Below are 19,786 nucleotides of genomic sequence, written 5' to 3'. Positions count from 1 at the left end.
AAGGGATTTCCAACTGGGGCAGATTAATGGCACAAAGACCCACATGAGTCACCCAAGGGTGGGCTCAGCCCACCCACTGTTGCACGTGACTCACACTTCTGAAGCCTGTTATTTGACACAGGGTGGCTTTTGGGGGGACAGGAAGTCTGAAGTGGAAACCCCATCAGAAAGGCTGTTAAGGGGGCTCGAATTACAAAGCGCCTTTCCACGCCTGTAGCTCACCCCCACATCACTTTTTGACTCTCACTGACCAGGAAATACCCACCGCACAGCCTTAGGCAGGCAGCAGGCTGCCTTGAGGACCTTCCTGGGGAATGCACATCACCGCCTGTCTGGAGCCACCAGCAAAGTCACATTTCCAAGCACCTCGTCTTCCCCTGTTGGGCTTCACGACAGGGTTTCTAGGCAATGGAAATTGACGGGATGTGCTTTAGTCAGGACAGTCATGCCTTTCCTGTGTCACACATGACGTGTGTGCTGCACGCTTAAGACAGAAAGAAAGGGACATTCTGCTACCATAACTCTTCCCACCAGTCTAGTCACAGGGCCGTGTCAGCCCCAAATAACACACAGAGACTCTATTAGTTACAATGCTATTGGCCGGTGACTTGGATTTCTTATAGGCTAGCTCTGTCTTTTTGTTTTGTTTTGTTTTTTTTGTTTTTACGAGACAGGGTTTCTCCTTATTGTTTTGGAGGCTATCAGTCCAGCCCGGCCGCGAACTCACAGAGATCCGCCTGCCTCTGCCTCCCGAGTGCTGTAGCTCTGTCTTAAGTATTAACCCATAACTACTAATATGCATTTCTTCATGGTCTTATCTTACCAAGAACGTCAGACTCATGCCCCCCCATCACATGGCGACTTCTCTCTTACTACACTTCCCAGAATCCTCCTTGTCTCCTCATCCCTCTTATCTTGCTTCCCTATTGGCCAACAGTGTTTTATTTATCAACCAATAAGAGAAACATATGTACAGAAGACTTCCTCCATCAACATTCTTCAGGCATCCCTTAGACCTCAGTCAGGAATTATCAAAGACTCTCATAATGAGACCATTGATATCTCTAGTACCCCCTAGATGTCAAGCACTCGAGAAGAATCAGATTCAACAAAGTTCCATTTATGTTCAAAAACAGAGCCACTAAAAATAGATATGCTTTGTCAATACTGTTTAATTGATACATAAAATATAAAATAGCCAAATAGACTGTGGTGCACTTTTCTGGCTGTTCATAGTGGAGATCAATAGAATAAATAAACACAAGTTGAGAAAAGTAGTGGTAGCAATAGTTCTGTTAAATGAAGTTTTTGTTGTTTGGCTTGTTTTTCTTTGGAAGAATGGGAAGTTAGACATTACTGTGGTAAAACCCCCTAATCCACATCAAAAATTCTCCAAATGGAGTTGCCTTGACCTCTGACTGGCCTTTGGCAGCGACTGAGAATTGTTGGGGTTGTTACCAGTAGGGAGTGGGGGCCCTGGACTCTGGAATCTAGAAGGTAGAGGCCAGGTGTGCAATAAACAACCCACACTTCACAGAGCAGCCCCCTGCGACAGAGAACCCTTGACTCCAAAGTCAACAGAGATGGGACTGAAAACCCAAGGTTCTAGCTTGGGAGGCATCAGGTCTCAAGAGGCACGGCCATCCTTTTGGATGAGAGATGCTCCTTGGCCGTTAGCCAAGGTTTAACTCTGTTCTAGTGTGCACATTAAGTACCTCTACCAGGTTAAAGTCAGCCGGATTGCTCTGTTCGGAGCCTCTGCTTTCTGCTTTGTCCAGGGATCTTTGACCTCAAGTGAAATTCCCAGGTCACTATGTAAAGTCAAATCAAGAGGCAGCCTCCATGTTGGTTAGAACTTCTTGGGCTTGCTTTTTTTGAACTATTGGCTAACTCCCTGGAAGGACTAAAGATCAAATTAAAAGTTGAAGGCACTTAGCTGGTGTATGTGTCTTCCATGGCTGACATTGGTTGTGACAAGGCAAACCCCACAGACATCAGGCCTGAGAAGCAAGCTACAGCAGGGATTGCTCATTACATGGATGGAAGCTGGGTGTGGTGACACAGCCCTGGGGAGGCAGGGGCAGGAAGCTCCTGTGAGTGAGCTTCTATAACAACTTCTTTCCCCTCCTGTAACAGCTCTAAAAGGCTCCAAATACCAGCTTCTTCACCACTCGGCCACACAGCTCTCCATCCGTGTGCCCAATGTGACTCTGCAAGAGGAAGGCGTGTACAAGTGCCTGCATTATGGAAGTTCCGTGAGGACGAAGCAAGTGAGGGTGACTGTGTTAGGTATGTCCCCAGCAGGGTCACTCCCCACGGGTGTGGCATGGTGAGGAACAGAATGAACTGCTTTCATTTATTTATTTTTAATTTTAAGAATTTATCTGCGGCTGGGTGGTGGTGGTGGTGGTGGTGGTGGTGGTGGTGGTGGTGGTGGTGGTGGTGGTGGTGCACGCCTTTAATCCCAGACAAAGGCAAGAAGACCCCTGTGAGTTCCAGGCCAGCCTGGTCTACAGAGTGAGTTCCAGGACAGTTAGGGCTACACTGAGAAACCCTATCATGAAAAAACAAACAAATAAACAAAAGAGTATCCAAGGAGGAGCATGTGCCATGAGGCTCACACAGAGGTCAGAGGACAATTTGAAGGAATTAGTTCTCTCCTTCCACCGCGCAGATGTTGGGGACTGAACTCAGGTTGTCCTGCTTGGTAGCCTGTACTGCTACCTGCTGAGCCCCGCTCCCAGCCCACTTGGAAATTACAATGAATCATGTGTAAGATTGATTTGATTTTTAATTATGTGTCTATGCGGGGATAAAGTGTGAGTGCCCGAACAGGCCAGAAGGTAGTGCCAGAAACCAAACACAGGTTGTTAGCCTCCAGGCTTTTTCTTAGCCACTGAGCCATCCCTCCAGCTCCATGATGTACCATTTTAAAAGTTGATATTTTGGTTTTAAATTTTTTTCTCATAGCAAGGAGCTTCTAAAGAAAACGAAAGAGACCATTTTGTATGGCAAGCTCTAGATTCAGAAGTAAACCAGTAAATTTGCCTTGGGCATCAACTAAGTTTTCTTCTCAGAAACGAAACAGAAGTATGACTGTCCTATTTTACAGATTGTGCCGGGCACCATATGAGATTCTAGGGAATCAGAGACGTAGGCGTGATCTCTGTCCTTAAGGAGTTTGCCCTCTTCTTATCTCCACCACTGAGAGATCTCACCAACCACCCTGGCTCAGGCTGCTGTGTGTCCTTTCCAGCTGTCATAACGTGCTGTGTGCTCCTCTGTCATAACACCCAGCACACGTCACTTTTGCTTTCCCCCATGACAGTAAGGCTTGAACCCAGAGCCTTGAGCATGGTAAGCACATGCTCTGCCACCGAGCCACCTCTCTAAGACGCCATATCCGGCCTTCTAACTCAGTGGTTCTCAGCCTTCCTAACGCTGTGACCCTTTGATACAGTTCCTCATGCTGTGGTGACCCCCAACCATACAATTGTTTTCTTTGCTACTTCAAAACTATAATTTTGCTAGTTATGAATCGTCATGTAAATATGTGTGTTTTCTGATGGTCTTAGGCAACCCCTGTGAAAGGGTCATTCAACCCCCAGAGGGCTTGAGAGCCACAGGTTGAGAACCACCGCCCTAACCTTCTAAAAGCACAGCCAGGCTGTTGGTTCCTTGTCATTCCCGTCTTTGTGGAGCCCACAGGGAACACATCTGGAACAGCCCAGAGTCCTTCCGTTCCTTCCCAACGTCTCGATGAATCCAATAAATGCACACAAGTGTGATTCTCCCGTGAAAGAAAACAGCAAAAGTAGAATTGGAGAAAGGAGATTAGTAAGTCCGGCTGAAAACCATGTCCAGGACAGCAGTACAAAAAGAAAAGTCCAGCGGGTCCTCGCTAATGGAAATGTTCTTTTGATGTGAGGAAGCGGCAGAAGACATTTACTTTGCCCCTTATTTGCATAAACTTGCAAACCTTTAGAGCTGAAAAGCTAGCTCCTCTGTGCTCCAGCTGACTTACCAAGAAGCTGGAGGACTTGCCTGTTTCTACAGCTCCCTGGTGACAGAGGCAGGACTAGAAGTCAGGTCTCTCCCTAGTGTGCTAGCAACCAAGCTTGTGGCATTGCGTCACATCCAGACTGCTGTTCTGACGAGGTCCCTCTGGGAATTCTCAGGACCCAGTCACATGCTCAGAAACAAGCATTTGGACTTCAGCCAGCTTGGTTGTTTGAAAGCATACCGTGGTAGGATTCTGTGGGAAGTTAAACAAGAAATGTGGTCAGCAATTATGTAATTGTCCCCACAGCAGTCCCCAAGATTCATAGGTGATGTGCTTTGCCAACATAACAGACCAGGAGATGGAGATCCTGTCCTTCAGGAGAGTGCTTGCAGTGCAAGCCTGACACACTGGCTTAGGATGCCCACTACCCACATAAAAGCTGGGCACAGACATCTTTAACTCCAGCACTGATGGAGGGACAAGCAACATCCCTGCAGCTCATTAACCAGCCAGCCTAGCTGCATCCATGAGTCCAGATCCAGTCATAGACAGTGATCAAAGAATAAGGCTGACATCTGCCTCTGGCCTCCACATACCCATGCCCACATGCACACCTACAGCTAGTCCAGCATAGAAAATTAATTTTCTTCTAGTGACTCCTTTCAAGCCGACCGTGGAAGCTTTGGTTCTCAGAAGGCAGAATGGAGAAAAACACGTGGTACTGAAATGCTCCACAGAGAGGAGCAAGCCCGCTCCACAAATCACCTGGCTGCTGGGGAATAATCTGGAGATCTCTGGTAAGAGAAAGGCTTCTTTTTCTTTCTTGCTTAAATCTCCGAAGAGCTTTTTAGATGTTACGGCGCCCTCTGGTGGTCAAAGGTGCCCAAAGACACCATCAGTTCAGACTCCAGAGAAATTAACCTTGTAATAATCAATATTTTGTCTGATGTTAAAAGACCGGAGCAAATCATGAATTTTTAAAAATAAGAGTATAAATATAGAGTGAGTTGTTTATAATACGTCTTAAAAACTGACAAAATCCCCTAAATTAAGTCGTGTAACACAAGCGTAAGCTTTTTCACGGTCATAAAATTGGAAACCCGTCATTACATGTGTATACGAGATATCCAGCTTACCAAATGGCTATGTTCCAAGAAACCCTACCATAAGCTGAAATCTCTTCATGAAAATCTCAGTGCTCCAATTCACCAGATGTCAAGCAACCTGGTCAACCTCAGGCATACTTTGAGCCCTTACATTATCACAAAGCATAAAGAATTTCTAAGAGCTGTGCATGTGTTTGATTCAATTCTGTGCTGAAAATAGCTAAATCAAAGAGCAATTGCCTATATATCCAAGTGTGTGTGTGTGCGCGCGCGTGCACGCGTGTGTGCCTTCCCGCATTTTAAGGTTGAGAAGTCCTACACTGAGGCATCTTAAGTCAGGGAGCATCTGTAAGTAAATACATAAAGCCTTCCTTATATACGGATACTGTGTTTCACACACAGAGACAGACGAAAAAGTTATGAGAGGCAAATGAGACAGTTCATACATGTAATCTCAGCACCCGGGAGGCTGGGGCAAGAGGATTATGTGTTTGAGATAAGCCTGAACTACATAGGGAGTCCTGAGCTGGTGTGAACCACTTAGTGAACCCTAGATTAAAAATGTATTTAATACTGTAAGGATAAAGAACCTACTTTTGTTTTAAACAAGACAACTGTGAGTTTGGAGGAAACACATAGTATTGGCTGAGATTCCAGCAGATGTTGCCTTTGCTAACTGTACAATCATCTGCCCTTAAGAGCTGCAAGGGACTGTTCAAGGAAGATGAGGGCTAAATGGAATTCTAGGTAGAAAAGGCTTAAGACTCAGCCTGTCTTCCAGTCCAGCAAAATCTACTTCATCCTAAAACTCCTTCATTAATGTAACCTTCATGTGTCCTGGGACTTTGTGTTCTGTGACAGTAAGTTACCCTTCTTTTTTTTAAGGCCTTCAAAAGGTTACCCTTCTTGTGTAATCACTGTAAGCTTTGCTTTTTTTCCCCCCAATGCAAAGTTTGTAGAAATTCATATACCCCATGTCCAACCCACGCAAGGCAGCTGTCTGGGTGTTAGGCTCATCCAACTGAGTTCTGTAGCCATAACCTTTCTTCAAAACTGCTGTGTAGGTGGACTCCACCATGAATTTGAAACTGATGGGAAGGTCTGTAACACCACCAGCACGCTCATAGTCCACACATATAGCAAGAACTCAACAGTGCACTGCATTATCCGGCACAAGGGCCTGCAAGGAAGGAAGTTGGTGGCCCCCTTCCAGTTTGAAGATCTGGGTAAGAAGAATGAATGGTTTTGTTTAGCTGTCTTTAATTTAGCTTAATGTTTCTTTATTGTCATAGTTTGCTTCCATGTTGCTATGCTAAAACATTAACAAAAACAGGTTAAAGGAGGAAAGAATTTGTTCCGTCTTACAGCTCTCGGGTCACACTCTATCACCAAGGGATCTCGGGGCAGGAATTCAAGGCAGGAGCCAGTAGATAGGAACTGAAGCAGAGGCCATGGAGGAATGCTGCTCACTGATTTGCTCCTCGTGGCTTGCTCAGTCTAGTTTCTTATAGAAAGTAAGCTTTCCCCCATCAATCATCAGTCAAGACAATGCCTCATAGACATGCCTGCAGGCTGTCTAATGGAAGGAATTCTTCAACTGAGGTTGCCTCCTCCCAAGTGCATCAAGTTGACAGCCAACATTAGCCATTGTAGCTGCCTATTGACTATCTAGAACCATTCCAGATCTGCAGCAAATGTTCCAAGTGGGTCATTAGTATCAGCAATTGGTGACTTCTATTTACTTACTATCTTTTTCCTTTGATGAGCCATGGAAAAAAATACAAATATTTTATTCATTCGATCAGTTAAAAAAAAACAAGCTTGCTAGCAGAGAATGCTTTAAAGTACATTTACAAGAAAGCATTCTGATCCCTTTTGTCTACACTGTCTTCTGGGTGGGATGTAGGGAACGTAAGAATTGCCCTAGGAAGATGTCACATCTAGGAACTTGCCATGTTTCTAGAGAACAGAGCAAGAAGAAAGATTAAATTCTCTGGGGACTGGTTTGCTGCGTTTGTGTGGGATTGCAAAAGAGGAACATTTGGTTCCCATCATTAATGTGGGAGTTGGGTTTTACGGCATTGAGCCACAGTTCTCAAACACCTTTAATGTAATCACTCCTTGTGTGACTGTGTGTGTGTGTGTGTGTGTGTGTGTATTCATGTTCATGTGTGAATTGTCTGCTGGTGCATGTGTAGGTAATGTATGTGGCCAGAGACTGACATGTCTTTCTCAGTCACTGTCGAATCTTATTTTTTGAGATAGTCTCTCACTGAACCTGTGGGTCAGGGTTCGAGCCTGGGTGGCCAGCAAGTACATGGATCCACCTGTCTCTGCCTCGGGGTGCAGGGAGCACAGGTTCATGTTGTTCTGGCTTCTATTTGGGTGCCGGGAATGCTAACTCTTGACGTCACACTTATGGAGCAGGCACTTTGCCACTGAGCCTTCACCCAAGCTCACCTTTCTGAGGACCATAAAGAATGTTTATATATTCGAATTGTCTCTGTTAATATTTACTGTTAATAGTTAAAACTGAGAAATTTAAAATACGTGGTTAAGTTATTTTAAAATAAGTCTACATATATAGTTTTATGAAAAAATAACATGTTGGGAAAATGGCTGCTTTTTTATTTTTTTAAATACTCTCAATGTCTAGTTCCATGGAAAACAATGCAGTTCTCAGCAGTTTCTGCATTCAATTATTTCTACCAAGTCATCTTGTTTGCAATAAATATGTAATAGTTCAGCAGACATTTGAGGCCAGCCAGGTCTACTAAAGCTATCATATAGGAAGACTGTCTCAAAACAAACAAACAAAACTGTATCACCCTGGGTAAAGGGACTTTCTGAAATATTATTTCTCTGATGGTTTTTCTGTAACTCTCCATGCTTTCCTCAGAGGTTTTGTGTACAATTCAGTGGGTTTTTTTGTTTTTTCGAGACAGGGCTTCATTGTATTGTTTTGGAGGCTGTCCTGGAACTTGCTCTGTAGTCCAGGCTGGCCTCAAACTCACAGAGATCCACCTGCCTCTGCCTCCCAAGTGCTGGGATTAAAGGCGTGCGCCACCAATGCCCGGCATACAATTCAGAATTTTACACCTGTTTAAAAATAACAATTTTAAGCCACAGAAAATTCTTTGATTAAATGAACACAGCAAAGCATCCATAAGTTTCAGGAGACAATGCCCATCTGTCACATATTGTGGTTGGAAGGCACAGTTACATGATTATACATTAACATTCTTCCTGAATGCCACCCTTTTCATCGGCCGATCAAAATGATCTACGCTGACTCTCTGGAAATATCCACAAATTTCTTTATGTTACACAACAACATTTAGTGGACACCCCACTTAGTAAACAGGCATTGTACTAAACACCTTATGTGAATGGAATTACTACTGCACACACACACACACACATACACACACACATACACACACACATACACACACACACACACACACACACACCAGTTAAAAGCTAGCAACTGTATTTCACACACAAGGGGAAATATTCATGTGGATAAATTGAGCATCTTGCCCAAGTCTCTGAGGAACATGCTGATAATAGCATTGAGATTCAGCTCGTTCTGCAACTGGAGAAATGGGTCAGTGATATGAAAGCATATTTGCTCTGGAAATAGGAAAATATCCATATGCAGATGGACAGACAAATACCCTTTGCCTGCTACTGCCAAATGTCCTTCCTCGCGGGGGTCCCGGCGTGCTGTACTCTCAGCCAGGTCACCTAGCAGATGGGCAAGCAGCGGGGTACAGATTCAAAACACGGAGTCAGGGCTCCGAGTCTCGGCACAACCCCCAGAAGCCGGTGGCAGCCAGGCTCTGCGCACTGTGATCCTGAGCGAGATGTGGCTGAAGCTGATCTCAGTGGTTACAGAATTTTGTTTTTCCCCCTTTTTAGTTGCAGATGAAGAAACAGCTTCAGATGCCCCTGAGCAGAGGTCTCTCTCCTCTCAGACCCCCCAGCAGCCCACGAGGATGGGTAAGTCTCAAAAATCCCTGAGCCTGTAGAAGAAATGCCTGGTTGGGGCTGCACATTTTTAATTCTACATTTAAAGAATATTTTTTTAAATTTCTGTATGTGGGTGGCATGTATGTGTGTACACATGGGGGTGTACTCATTTTGTGCAGCATTGTATCTGCCAATAGTGGGAACTCAGAAAATGCACAATAAATGGGTATATGAATGAATGAATGAACTAGTGAGTGGGTTTATAAGTGTCTTGAGCAGGAAGACATGCATTCCTGCATGTTCTCTATAATAATTCCATCTTTCTAGGTAACTGTCTTCGGGTCATTATCATGTTCATAGTTTTCAGTATCAGATCACATACATTTAAAAAAAAGAGGTGTGTCCTGAATAATATTGAAAAGTAAATGTTTGGGGCTTTTTAAACACTGAAAAACACAATATGTACCATACAGATTTTTTTGAAGAGTGGTGGAAATTGAAAACAATATGAAGTGGGACAACCACATCCTTGCCTTAATAATTCAATATTTTTAAGCGTATTTAGAGTCTGGTTGTTTTTAAATTGCTTGACACCACTACTGAACAACTCAATTTTCTGCTCTGCATTTTCATATACAACCTAGGATTTAAGAGACATGGCCTCTAAAATTCGTTTCAGTTTTCAATTTCTGCAATTTTATTACTGCTAATAAAACCTATATTGAGAGTTGGAGGCTTCATCCCCCTTGGGGCCACAGAGTGGCGCTGTGCAATGGGCTGATAAAACACGGCCGCCAAGGAAGTGGGAACCGGAAGCTTGAGCAACAGAACTCCAGAAAAGATCTTATTGTTCCAGTTCATCTACAAAAGCCTCACAGTTCAACCTGTTTCTAAAAGACGGGCTTTAGGCTGGCGGCTGAGACTCTAGCGCGGCACAAAAAGCTTTGTGCAGTGCGTTTCTACCCAAGTGTCCCTCCAGGAAGGCCAGAGGCCGTCGCAGGCGCTCCTTGTTCGGTGCTTCTCTTGAAGCATCCTATGGACCTCCTCCCTGATTGTTCTCAGGAAGGAAGGAAGCACGGAATAAAAGACTTGGATGTAGGTTCCCCAGTTAGACAACAAACTGGGAATGTCCCGGTTGACCCTGTTAGGAACTGCTCAAAACCTGTTCTCTCGGAGCTGAGGGGAGAGACCACACACCCAATTATGACTATTTTTATGAGAAACTGGTACTTTTAAGGCAAACACAGGAAGACAAAGGCTGCATGTTCTTTCTCGTGTGTGTGTGTGTGTGTGTGTGTGTGTGTGTGTGTGTGTGTGTGTGAGCTGAAAATGCTGACCTAAGAGTAAAAGCACACAGAACTGTGACTATTAGTAATCGAAACTCAGAGGGGAAGGACAGTCAAGCCAGAGCAGTTATAGGATGAAGTCACATATATGTGATATACGTATATACATCATGTCTTACTTTCACCTTAGTCTCAATGGTGGAAAATTCCAGCGTACAAGAGACTGACAAGCAAGAGAAAGAACACATCACTCAAGACCCCGACTTGACTACTGGTGAGTGTTACCCACTGGGCTTAGAACAGACGTCTGATATTCTGACCTCCTAACTGTGTGTCCAGTGGTTTTCTTCAGTCCTTGTTTTCTGTGACCTTTCTACCCTCATGACATGTGAATCACTCCCCTACCCCATCCTTAGCTGTCTCTGGATTCCCTTATCCTCCCTGCCCTGTTATTTTTGCTAACCACTGTCTCGCTACATCAGCTAACTAACCCTACTCAGAAGAAGAACTTCTGAGTTCTTTTGCCTCAAAAGAATTTCTTTTCCATGGGTATGAGTGTTTCCCTGCATGTTTGTACATGTACTCATGTGTGCCTGGTGTCCGCAGAGGCTAGAGGAGGACATTGGAGGCCTTGAAACTGAAGCTACCAACAGTTGGGGGTCATCATGTGGTCACTGGGAATGGTCAAACCCAGGTCCTCTAGAAGAGCAGCCAGTCCTTAGGAAGCGTAGTTCTTAACTTCCGGGCCATCTCTCCAGTCCCTTTTCTGAATTCCTAAATGTATATGCTAGATGCATATGCACAGGCACACGCATGTAGTCACCGACGACGCATGAGTTCTCTTCCAGGTGTTTTGTCTATGTTCATAGTTACTCCCTTAATATGGGGCCTCATCTTCTTGTGACTTCAGCTCTTCCTCTTCTGGTCCAGGCTTAGCGCCGTGGAAACATACCCTTGTACCCTGCCCACTTGTGTACTGAGAACCTTTCTGGCTTCCCATAGTCTACAACATATAAAACCAGCTTTCCATCTGCTTAAGGTGCACTCTGCTACCTATCTCTGCAGCCCTGCTTCTAGAAAGCCCCTTCGAGATACTTGATACTCTGAAGGCATTACCCTGTCTCAGCATCCCTACTCTATCAGTCCTTATTACCCCACAGCAGGAGAGACTTCACCTTAATGGTCTTCTCTCCCAAGACTGATGGATGTCTTCTGGAAGCTTCCCAGAGGCATGCAGCCTCCGGGTCCCTGCTTGTCTCTGAATTCCTAGTCTACAAATACACATGGCTGTAGGAGTTGGCATATCCTACTTGGTTTTGCCTTTTTAATGTGTTAATTTTATAAAGAAAAAATGATGCCCTAAGGCATAGGTCCTAGGCAGGTTCTCAGGCACTCTGTTCTCCACACAGCCACAATTCCTTAATTCTGGCCTTGTTAGCTGAGGTGAAGGATATTTGGCAAAATTGCAGACTGGTTTAGAAGTACTTTTAAGAACTCATCAAGTGTATCTCCTAATGCGTACAAGGGCCACATTTAGCCTAGTCAAGGTACATAGAAGGCAGGGTTTAAATGAGTCTACCAGACTCAAGATAAATGATAAATAGGTATTTATTAGGGAAGCACTTACACAGATAAGAGAAAATAACCGCCGAGGTCTTCCTGCTCCAAAATATGCAGTCTCAGCCCTTCCCGTGCTCTCCACAACCCAAGAGAGCACGAGCCAGCCCCTCCTCTACCTCATAAGGGGTCATGTCTGCACCTGGAACTACACCCAAAGGGTGGGGCTGCCACCACAAGTTCACTGACAAGGCAAGATGCCACTGCAGTACATGGCATGTTGTTTCATTGGAATAGTTTTTTTCCAAACCCCCTAATTCTCCTGTGCTACTAAACAAGCATTCCTCATAGTTACTTAGAATTCCCAGACTATAATTTAAGTCAATATTCTTTCATGCTTTTTCTAGAAATGAAAAAAGGACTAAATGTCCATGTCATAAAAAAAAACCAAACACACAACTTTTCAAGTAGTCCGTGGGATTGATTTGTCTCTATTGCCCATTTGCTTGTTTTCAGAGACCCGAAAAGCACTCAATGAATGGTTTCTGGGGTAAATCTGGCCCTTCTCCTGAGCTGAGATGGAGAAGTGCTGTATATATTCCTTGCCCTGGCTGCATTCCCTCCTGCTGTGATAAAACATTCTCACAAAAGCAGCTTGAATAAAGAGTGGTTTTATTCCACTTACAGTTCCAGGTTATAGTCTGTAAGTGAGGGGAAGTCAAGGCAGGAGCTTGAACTAGCTTGTCCCATTCATAATTAGGAGCACAGTGAGAATGAATGAATGCTTGCTCGACCACTTTCTTTGATTTTATACAGTCTGGAACCAAAACCTAGGGAATGGGGCCATCCACAATGGGCAGGGTCATCCTAGTCAATTAATGGAATCAAGACAATCTTCCACAGACACTCCCTCATTGAGATGGTCTCTTTGCAGGTGATTCTATATTGCATCAAGATGACAATTAAAATCATAGTGCCGGGTGGTGGTGGTACACACCTCTAATCCCAGCACTCAGGAGGCAGAGGCAGATGGATTTCTGTGAGTTAACAAGGCCAGCCTGGTCTATAGAGCGAGTTCTAGGACCTCCAGGGCTACACAAAGAAACCCTGTCTCAAAAATAAAATAAAACAAAAATTAAGCATCACAGCCAGGTGTGGTGTCACATGCCTTTAACCCCAACCCTAGGGAGGTATTCAGGAGGGGCCCTGTGGGTCTCACGCAAGCTTAGATTACAGCAGCAAGTTCCAGGCTGGCCAGGGCTGCATAATGAGACTTTATCTCAAAATAAGAAAAAGGTAGAGAAAGAAAGACAGTGAGGACTAACCACCACATTCCACAGTGACCAGAACCAGAGGGAAAGGCACCAAACCCAAACCGCCTAACAGCCTGTCACTCTCCTCGCAGAAGCCAGTGCTCAGTACACGGGCCTGGAGAGGAGGAAGAGTGGCATCCTGCTGCTCACATTGGTGTCCTTCCTCATCTTCATCCTCTTCATCATCGTTCAGCTCTTCATCATGAAGCTCCGTAAAGCACACATGATTTGGAAAAGGGGTGAGTAGGCAGAGAATCCGGTGAGGTCCCTAAGAGCCCAATGACTGGCTAGAGAAAGGGAGGAGCCTGTCAATCAAACCCCTCTCTTAGCTGCTCTGCAAGCTGACCAGTAAGGGGTGTCACACAAATAAGCAACCCTTTGTCTTCTAGCAAATGTGGCCTATGGATCTCCAGGGAACATGCTCAAAAAGCATCAGACAGAGATGCTAAAGTAGCTATGGGAGTTGCCGCAGAACTGTAGATGATCTAGTTGACAAAACGCTGAGCCAATTCATCCACTCACTCAGCGAGCCTTCACTGAGTTCCCACTGCATGCCAGGAACTGTTCCTGGTGCTGGTGCTATGTGATTCTACAGGATGGGAGATCCCTGGTCTCCTTTATGTTCTAGTTATGGATAAAAGTCCGATAGTTTTTTCGTATTTTATGAGAGTGTGCTCGGCTTCACTCATCCATGAGACACCAGCCATTTTCCCCCAAGCATTCTAATGAAAGAGTTACCATTTAAACCACACAGTAACAATCACAATAATACCATAGTAATAAATAAATCAAAATAAAAATATCTAGTATAGATGATCCCCACTAAAATGTGTATGCTCAACATACAACAGAGCTTGACAGGACATTAGAAATTATTCAGAATAATTCCATGAACATATGGAGGATTAGAGCCCCTCTTCATGGGTGTGAAGACGGTAATATCTGGAGGATGGGGGAGCACCATACAATGCTGTCTTCTGGGTGTGGCATGGCTACTGGCATCATGAACACACAGCAGCTGACCATCTATATGGGAGCTGCGAGCATCAGAAAAAGAGATGGTGATGGGCAAGTAGCTGGGGGAAATGTGATGGTCAGCAGGGGTAGGAGGAAGCATGGTAAAAAGGTAATGGAGGTAAATCCGATCACAGTACAATATATACAAATCACAAACTTAAAATCAATCTAGCCCTACCACTGTCTGTTGCTGCAGAAGTCCCAAGATGACTGTCTAGCCCCTGACATTCATGAGTCTCTATCAAGATGTGCTATAAAGATAAACTAGCCAATTTTCAAAAGTCAGTACACACACTCAAACTCAAACACAATGGGGTATTTGGAGTATGCCAGTTAACTAAAATACATTGTGAAATTAATATCCCCCTTATTATTGCAGCTGCTAGAGCATTTTTTATTTAAGTTAGAAACAAGCTTGTTTCACACGTTAATCCCAGCTCCCTCTCCCTGCCCTCTGCTAGAGCATTTTAAATGAAGTGTTATAGTGCTGCTGGACAAAGCTGATCTAGTCACATATGGTCCAAGGTCTCTGTTCTGTCCAAGAAACAGAAAATTCTTTATACCAACTCAAGATACTGCATCTTTGATTATCTCTGACTTCAAAGCATCACTCTTGATAGCTTAGCATGAACTCATCTAGATAGATGAAGTAATAACCATCATAGATAGACCCAAGGGGGTGACTAAGGGAGGGTAATGATGGGAAGATGAATAGCATGTGCTTTCCTTCGCATGCAGAAAATACACATGACATGAAAGCAGAAGAAAGACTGGGGAGGAGCAGTGGAAGGGGGGGAAGAGATCTAAGGGGGGGTAATGGAGTGATGGTGGGAGGGAAACATAAGAAAACTATGATACATATGTATCTCAGTTACTTTTCTGTTGCTGTGAAGAGATACCGTGACCAAGGCAACTTATAGAAGATGCCTACAGTATCAAAGGGCGAGTCCATTATCATCAAAGTGCGGAGTGTGACAGCATTCAGGCAAGCATGGTGCTGGAGACATAGCTGAGAGTTCTACGTCTTTATTCGCCAGTAGAGATAGAGACACTGGGCTTGGTGTGAGCTTTTGACACCTCAAAGCCCACTCCCAATGATATCCCTTCTCCAACAAGGATGTCCTAATCCTTCCCAAATAGTTCCATGCCCTGTTGACTAAGCATTCAAGTATATGGGCCTATACAGGTCATTTTGATTCAAACTACCACAATATTCATGAAAATGTCATAATGAAAACCCAATATTTTGTGTGCTAAGTAAATCAAGTAAAAGATAATTTGACCTAAATATGTATATGTATATGTATGTATGCATACCCAGAAAGAGGGTCTGATGTTTCATTTGTGCAGTAGGCAAGTGGCAGAGTATTATTTCAAAGTCTCCCATTAATGATTGGCCACCACCATTCTGTTAGGACTGCTGCAGTTGTTCCTTTATGAAGGACAATGCCTGCTTCTGTCCTGCTGTCATTTGACTTCATTTAGACAGTGCCCCTGGGAACATGAAAACACTGTAAGATGGCATATTGAGATAATGAATACATAAGGCACAGGAGATCACGACAGTTCAACAGTGGCCAGGCTGTCATCTTCCTCCAATATCCATTTCTAACGATATCTGCAATGTCAGAAATTAGTAAAGCAATTTTCTTTTCTTACAGAAAGTGAAATTTCAGAGCAAACTCTAGAAAGTTACAGGTCAAGATCCAACAATGAAGAAACATCTTCCCAAGAGAATAACAGCCAGAGTAAGTCTCATGCATGGCCTGACACTTGGACAATGGGGGCTCGCTCGTGAGTTGCCTTAGGGACAGTGAGGAGTGGATAGGATGGAAGTTTGATTTGACCTGATAGATTTTCACTTGATTTATGATATTTAAGGAAGTTTATCTTTAAAGACTAAATGAAAGCTAAATTCATGTAGTGGAAGGTTCTCCACTTTAGGGAGGCTGGCTCTGACCTCGTTGTCACACTCAGGGTCACTGTGTGACCAGAGCTGTGCAGCATCCTACACAAAACCTCTGTCAATGCAGCATTTTACAAACCACCCTATGCTTTATTCTGTTAGTCAGAAAACAACTGAATTCATCCTGCATCCTTGAAGTCTGTCACGTGGTCTGGCACAAATGGAATAGCTGGTAGATTTTCAATGAATTCAAGGCTTAATTAATCCAAAGAGAAACATTTGGGGTCTCTTGGGTGACTTCATTGCATTACTTTAAGCAGAATAATCGTGGGAAAGACCCTACAGGGAAAGGAGTGTGGGTGGGTGTGGATGTGTGAATGGGGGTGCGGGTCTGCACACGCACACGTGTGTATTCCTTATTTTTAAAAAATCTAGCAGGCAGACGCCAGGCAGGTCGATAGCACCACAAGAATTATATACCTTCTACTGGCAGTGTGTCCTCCCTGCAAATTAATTTATTCTACCTGCCAAGTGTTTCAAGAAAATGTCCTGAGCTTTGCTTCTTGGTTCTGTTCGTTTGCTTAAAGGGATTTTGTGAGATCCGGTCTCTTGAAACACCTGTGCCTTTTCATTTCATTTTGACCTTCCGAGGTGTGAGAAATAGGCTTCTAGCAGGGAAAGAGACACAGTGACCAGATGGTGGGGAAATATGTGGAAACTACCTGCTGGCCATTGGGCCATGAAGCACAGGCGACTGGCATCGGAACTGGTGTGATTGCGTAGATGCCTGTGTTGCTTTTCCTGGGCAAAGGGAAGATAAAACAGCTGGAGGAGAATCATGCGCCTCAGCAGAAGAAAGCCCTCACCCCAGGAGCTGAACGAGCAAGTGTCCTCATGGTTCAGTTTTAAGAAAATGGAATGGATGCCTGCACTCAGCACTCCCTGTGCACATGGGGACATCCTAGGCTCACATCTCCACTTTCTTTCTGTGGTAGTCATGTTTGGTTTGGTCTCTCGCTGCTGTGGCAAACCCCTGACAGACCAAGGGAAGAGGGGTTTATCTTAGCTTATTATGTTGAAAGGTCTCAGCCCACTGTGGTGGGGGGTGTGGTAGGGCGGGGCCCATCATGGCAGCCAGATGAGAGAACCCTTTGCTCACTAACCTCCTCGTCCTCTCCCTTTGACCCCACCCATGCAGGCCCTGGCCTGTTGGTTTGTGACTCCCACACCCAGGGCAGGTGCATTCCCCCTTACATCAGCCTCCCTAGAAACAACAGATACTCCCAACACCATGCTTTCCTGTTCTTTAGGTTTGTAGATCCAATCAGGTTGACATTCAAGATACAAAGCACTATCCTCCTTGCCTCCATGCCTCAAACCCAATGCTGAAGCTATATTGTTTTATGCTTTCAAAAGATCAGTCTGGGGCCAGCTTCGGCTCTAGGCTTTGAGAGTTCTGCCCCAGTCTAATTTTGTCCCACAAGCCTTGCTATTTTCTAGTATGTGGTTTTGCTGAAGGCAGTATATCATATTCTGCAGTTGATAGGTAGCAAAAAATGACTATGTATTTTATTTCAGGTTGATTAATACATTGTTTATATAGCAAAGGTTGTTTTTTAATTAAGACATAACAATTCGTTTAGAACATTTACATGTGCCAGATTATTGTAGGTTAGGTTTTATAACTAAAACATGGCCTCCAAAGAGCTTCAAATAAGTGGGCACAATGCTGTTCAAAACCCATCTTTAATGTGTTTTTCTTTCAGCTTCCCAGTCTAAGCATTGTATGAACTACATCACGCGGTTATACTCAGGAGTCAAAACAAAGAGGAAGGAGAATGCACAGCATTGGAAACTAGAAGGCAAACGCAGTCGTGTACCAGAGAGTATTGTATAAGTGTTCCCTGCAATAGAAGATATGATTTCAGAGCAGCCGCATAAGGCCCTGGAAAGGAGCATAACTACAGTGGCATGAAAAAAAATGTTCATTGAGTATAATTCAGGACAGTGTCCACTGAGCCAGGACAACAGCATGAGGACGAAGCCATGGACAGAAAGCTCCTCATTGAAATACAAACATAGAAAGAACCTATTATGACTGACACTACTTCAGAGCCGGAAAACTCTACTAAGTCTTTTGGATCAGGGTCAGTATGACCAGTGAACATCTGACCTCGAAAGGAGCAGTAGGCAGCAGTCTTTAGATATGGGACTGCAGTGGAACAATTTAAATTGGTTTAAAATCTTCTATTCAAGAAGAACTTAAGGATGAAATGTACCCAAAGAAGACCCGAGATTCCAGAGGCCCACTTTCAAGACAGGCTCCATGTGGGCAATAGGGAGAGATGGGATGTCACAGCATGTGATGGACATGAAGATCCAGAGGTCTGTCACTTGCAACACAAGGACTGAATTCAGTTGCCACTTTCTTAGGTTTTCTTGCTAACCATGGGAGGCAACCTGGCAGACAATTATTTTTTAACCTGATTACACCATGACCAGAGCATGTACAGAAGAAAACCATGATTTTAATTCACAGGTTGTTAAACTCATGAGTGGCTTTTGAAACTTCTTTAATAAAGACCAGAGTGTGTCTTCCTAGAGGTTGTTATGTTTCTATGCTTCTTGATTCTGTATAAAAAATGATTGATGACTCTCTTTTCTAAAAGAGAGAGAGAGAGAGAGAGAGAGAGAGAGAGAGAGGAAGGAAGGAAGGAAGGAAGGAAGGGAGGAAGGAAGGAAGGAAGGGAGGAAGGAAGGAAGGAAGAAAAGAAAAAATCAGTCCAGAGGACATAGCAAACTCTGGTGCTCTATGAGGAATTTCTGCTTATTTGGATCTGAAAAAAGCAATTTGAAAATACGATATGCACACCCATGCACTCATGCACACACTTAGATACACTTGTATACACCCATGCACACAAACATACATGCACACCCCTGTTTCATGAATGTGTTGTTGCAGGGAGAAGCTCCTCCTGGTTCTATCGCTCCGTTGATCTTTTTTTTTTTCATTTAACATTTACAATATTACAGCAAAGTGTAAAGGCAGTACAGAGGACCTTCCCTGCCTCTCTGAGAGTGAATGGACCTGATGCTCATCACTTCTTAATCTTGCCAAGTGCCCCAACAAAGACACACCTCACCGCAAAGCCACCATCTAAGTCAGGAAAGCAGCATCACTGTCTTTCCCCTCACGGTCCTGTGGTTTGAGTGAGCATGGCCACCACAGGCTCACATGTTTGAATGCTTGGTCCTCAGTAAAAATGTTTGAAGTCAGGCGCTGGTGGCGCACGCCTTTGATTCCAGCACTCAGGAGGCAGAGGCAGGCGAATCTATGTGAGTTCAAGACCAGCCCGGTTTACAAAGCTACACAGAGAAACTCTATCTTGAAAAAAATTTTTAAAAACAATGTTTGGGAAGGATTAGGAGGTGTGGCCTTGCTGGAGGTGTGTCACTGGGGATGGGCTTTGAGGTTTCAAAACCCCACACCAAGCTCAGTCTCACTCTCTCTGCCTGCTGATTAAGATTAAGATGTAATGCTCCCAGCTACTGTTCCAGCACCAGGCCTGTCTGCTTCCCATCATGTTGATAATGAACTAACCCTCTAAAACTGTAAGCCA

The 19,786-nt window shown here is 44.2% G+C and overlaps 1 protein-coding gene across 1 annotated transcript; it reads left to right on the top strand.

Annotated features, from left to right (window-relative positions):
- Nucleotides 1-8,812: 8,812 nt before the first annotated feature.
- Crtam (cytotoxic and regulatory T cell molecule) lies at nucleotides 8,813-18,764 on the top strand. Its single transcript, XM_005069399.4, has 5 exons — nucleotides 8,813-9,114; nucleotides 10,561-10,644; nucleotides 13,333-13,479; nucleotides 15,919-16,005; nucleotides 17,930-18,764. Exons 1-5 carry the CDS (start codon nucleotides 8,979-8,981, stop codon nucleotides 18,058-18,060), a joined length of 585 nt encoding a protein of 194 aa, XP_005069456.2. The 5' UTR covers nucleotides 8,813-8,978; the 3' UTR covers nucleotides 18,061-18,764.
- The last annotated feature ends 1,022 nt before the right edge of the window (nucleotides 18,765-19,786 follow it).

Source organism: Mesocricetus auratus, unplaced genomic scaffold (genome assembly GCF_017639785.1).
Source record: "Mesocricetus auratus isolate SY011 unplaced genomic scaffold, BCM_Maur_2.0 Super-Scaffold_100022, whole genome shotgun sequence".
Taxonomy (NCBI): domain Eukaryota; kingdom Metazoa; phylum Chordata; class Mammalia; order Rodentia; family Cricetidae; genus Mesocricetus; species Mesocricetus auratus.
Note: the sequence above shows the minus strand (reverse complement) of the source record. Positions and strands in the feature narration are given on the sequence as shown.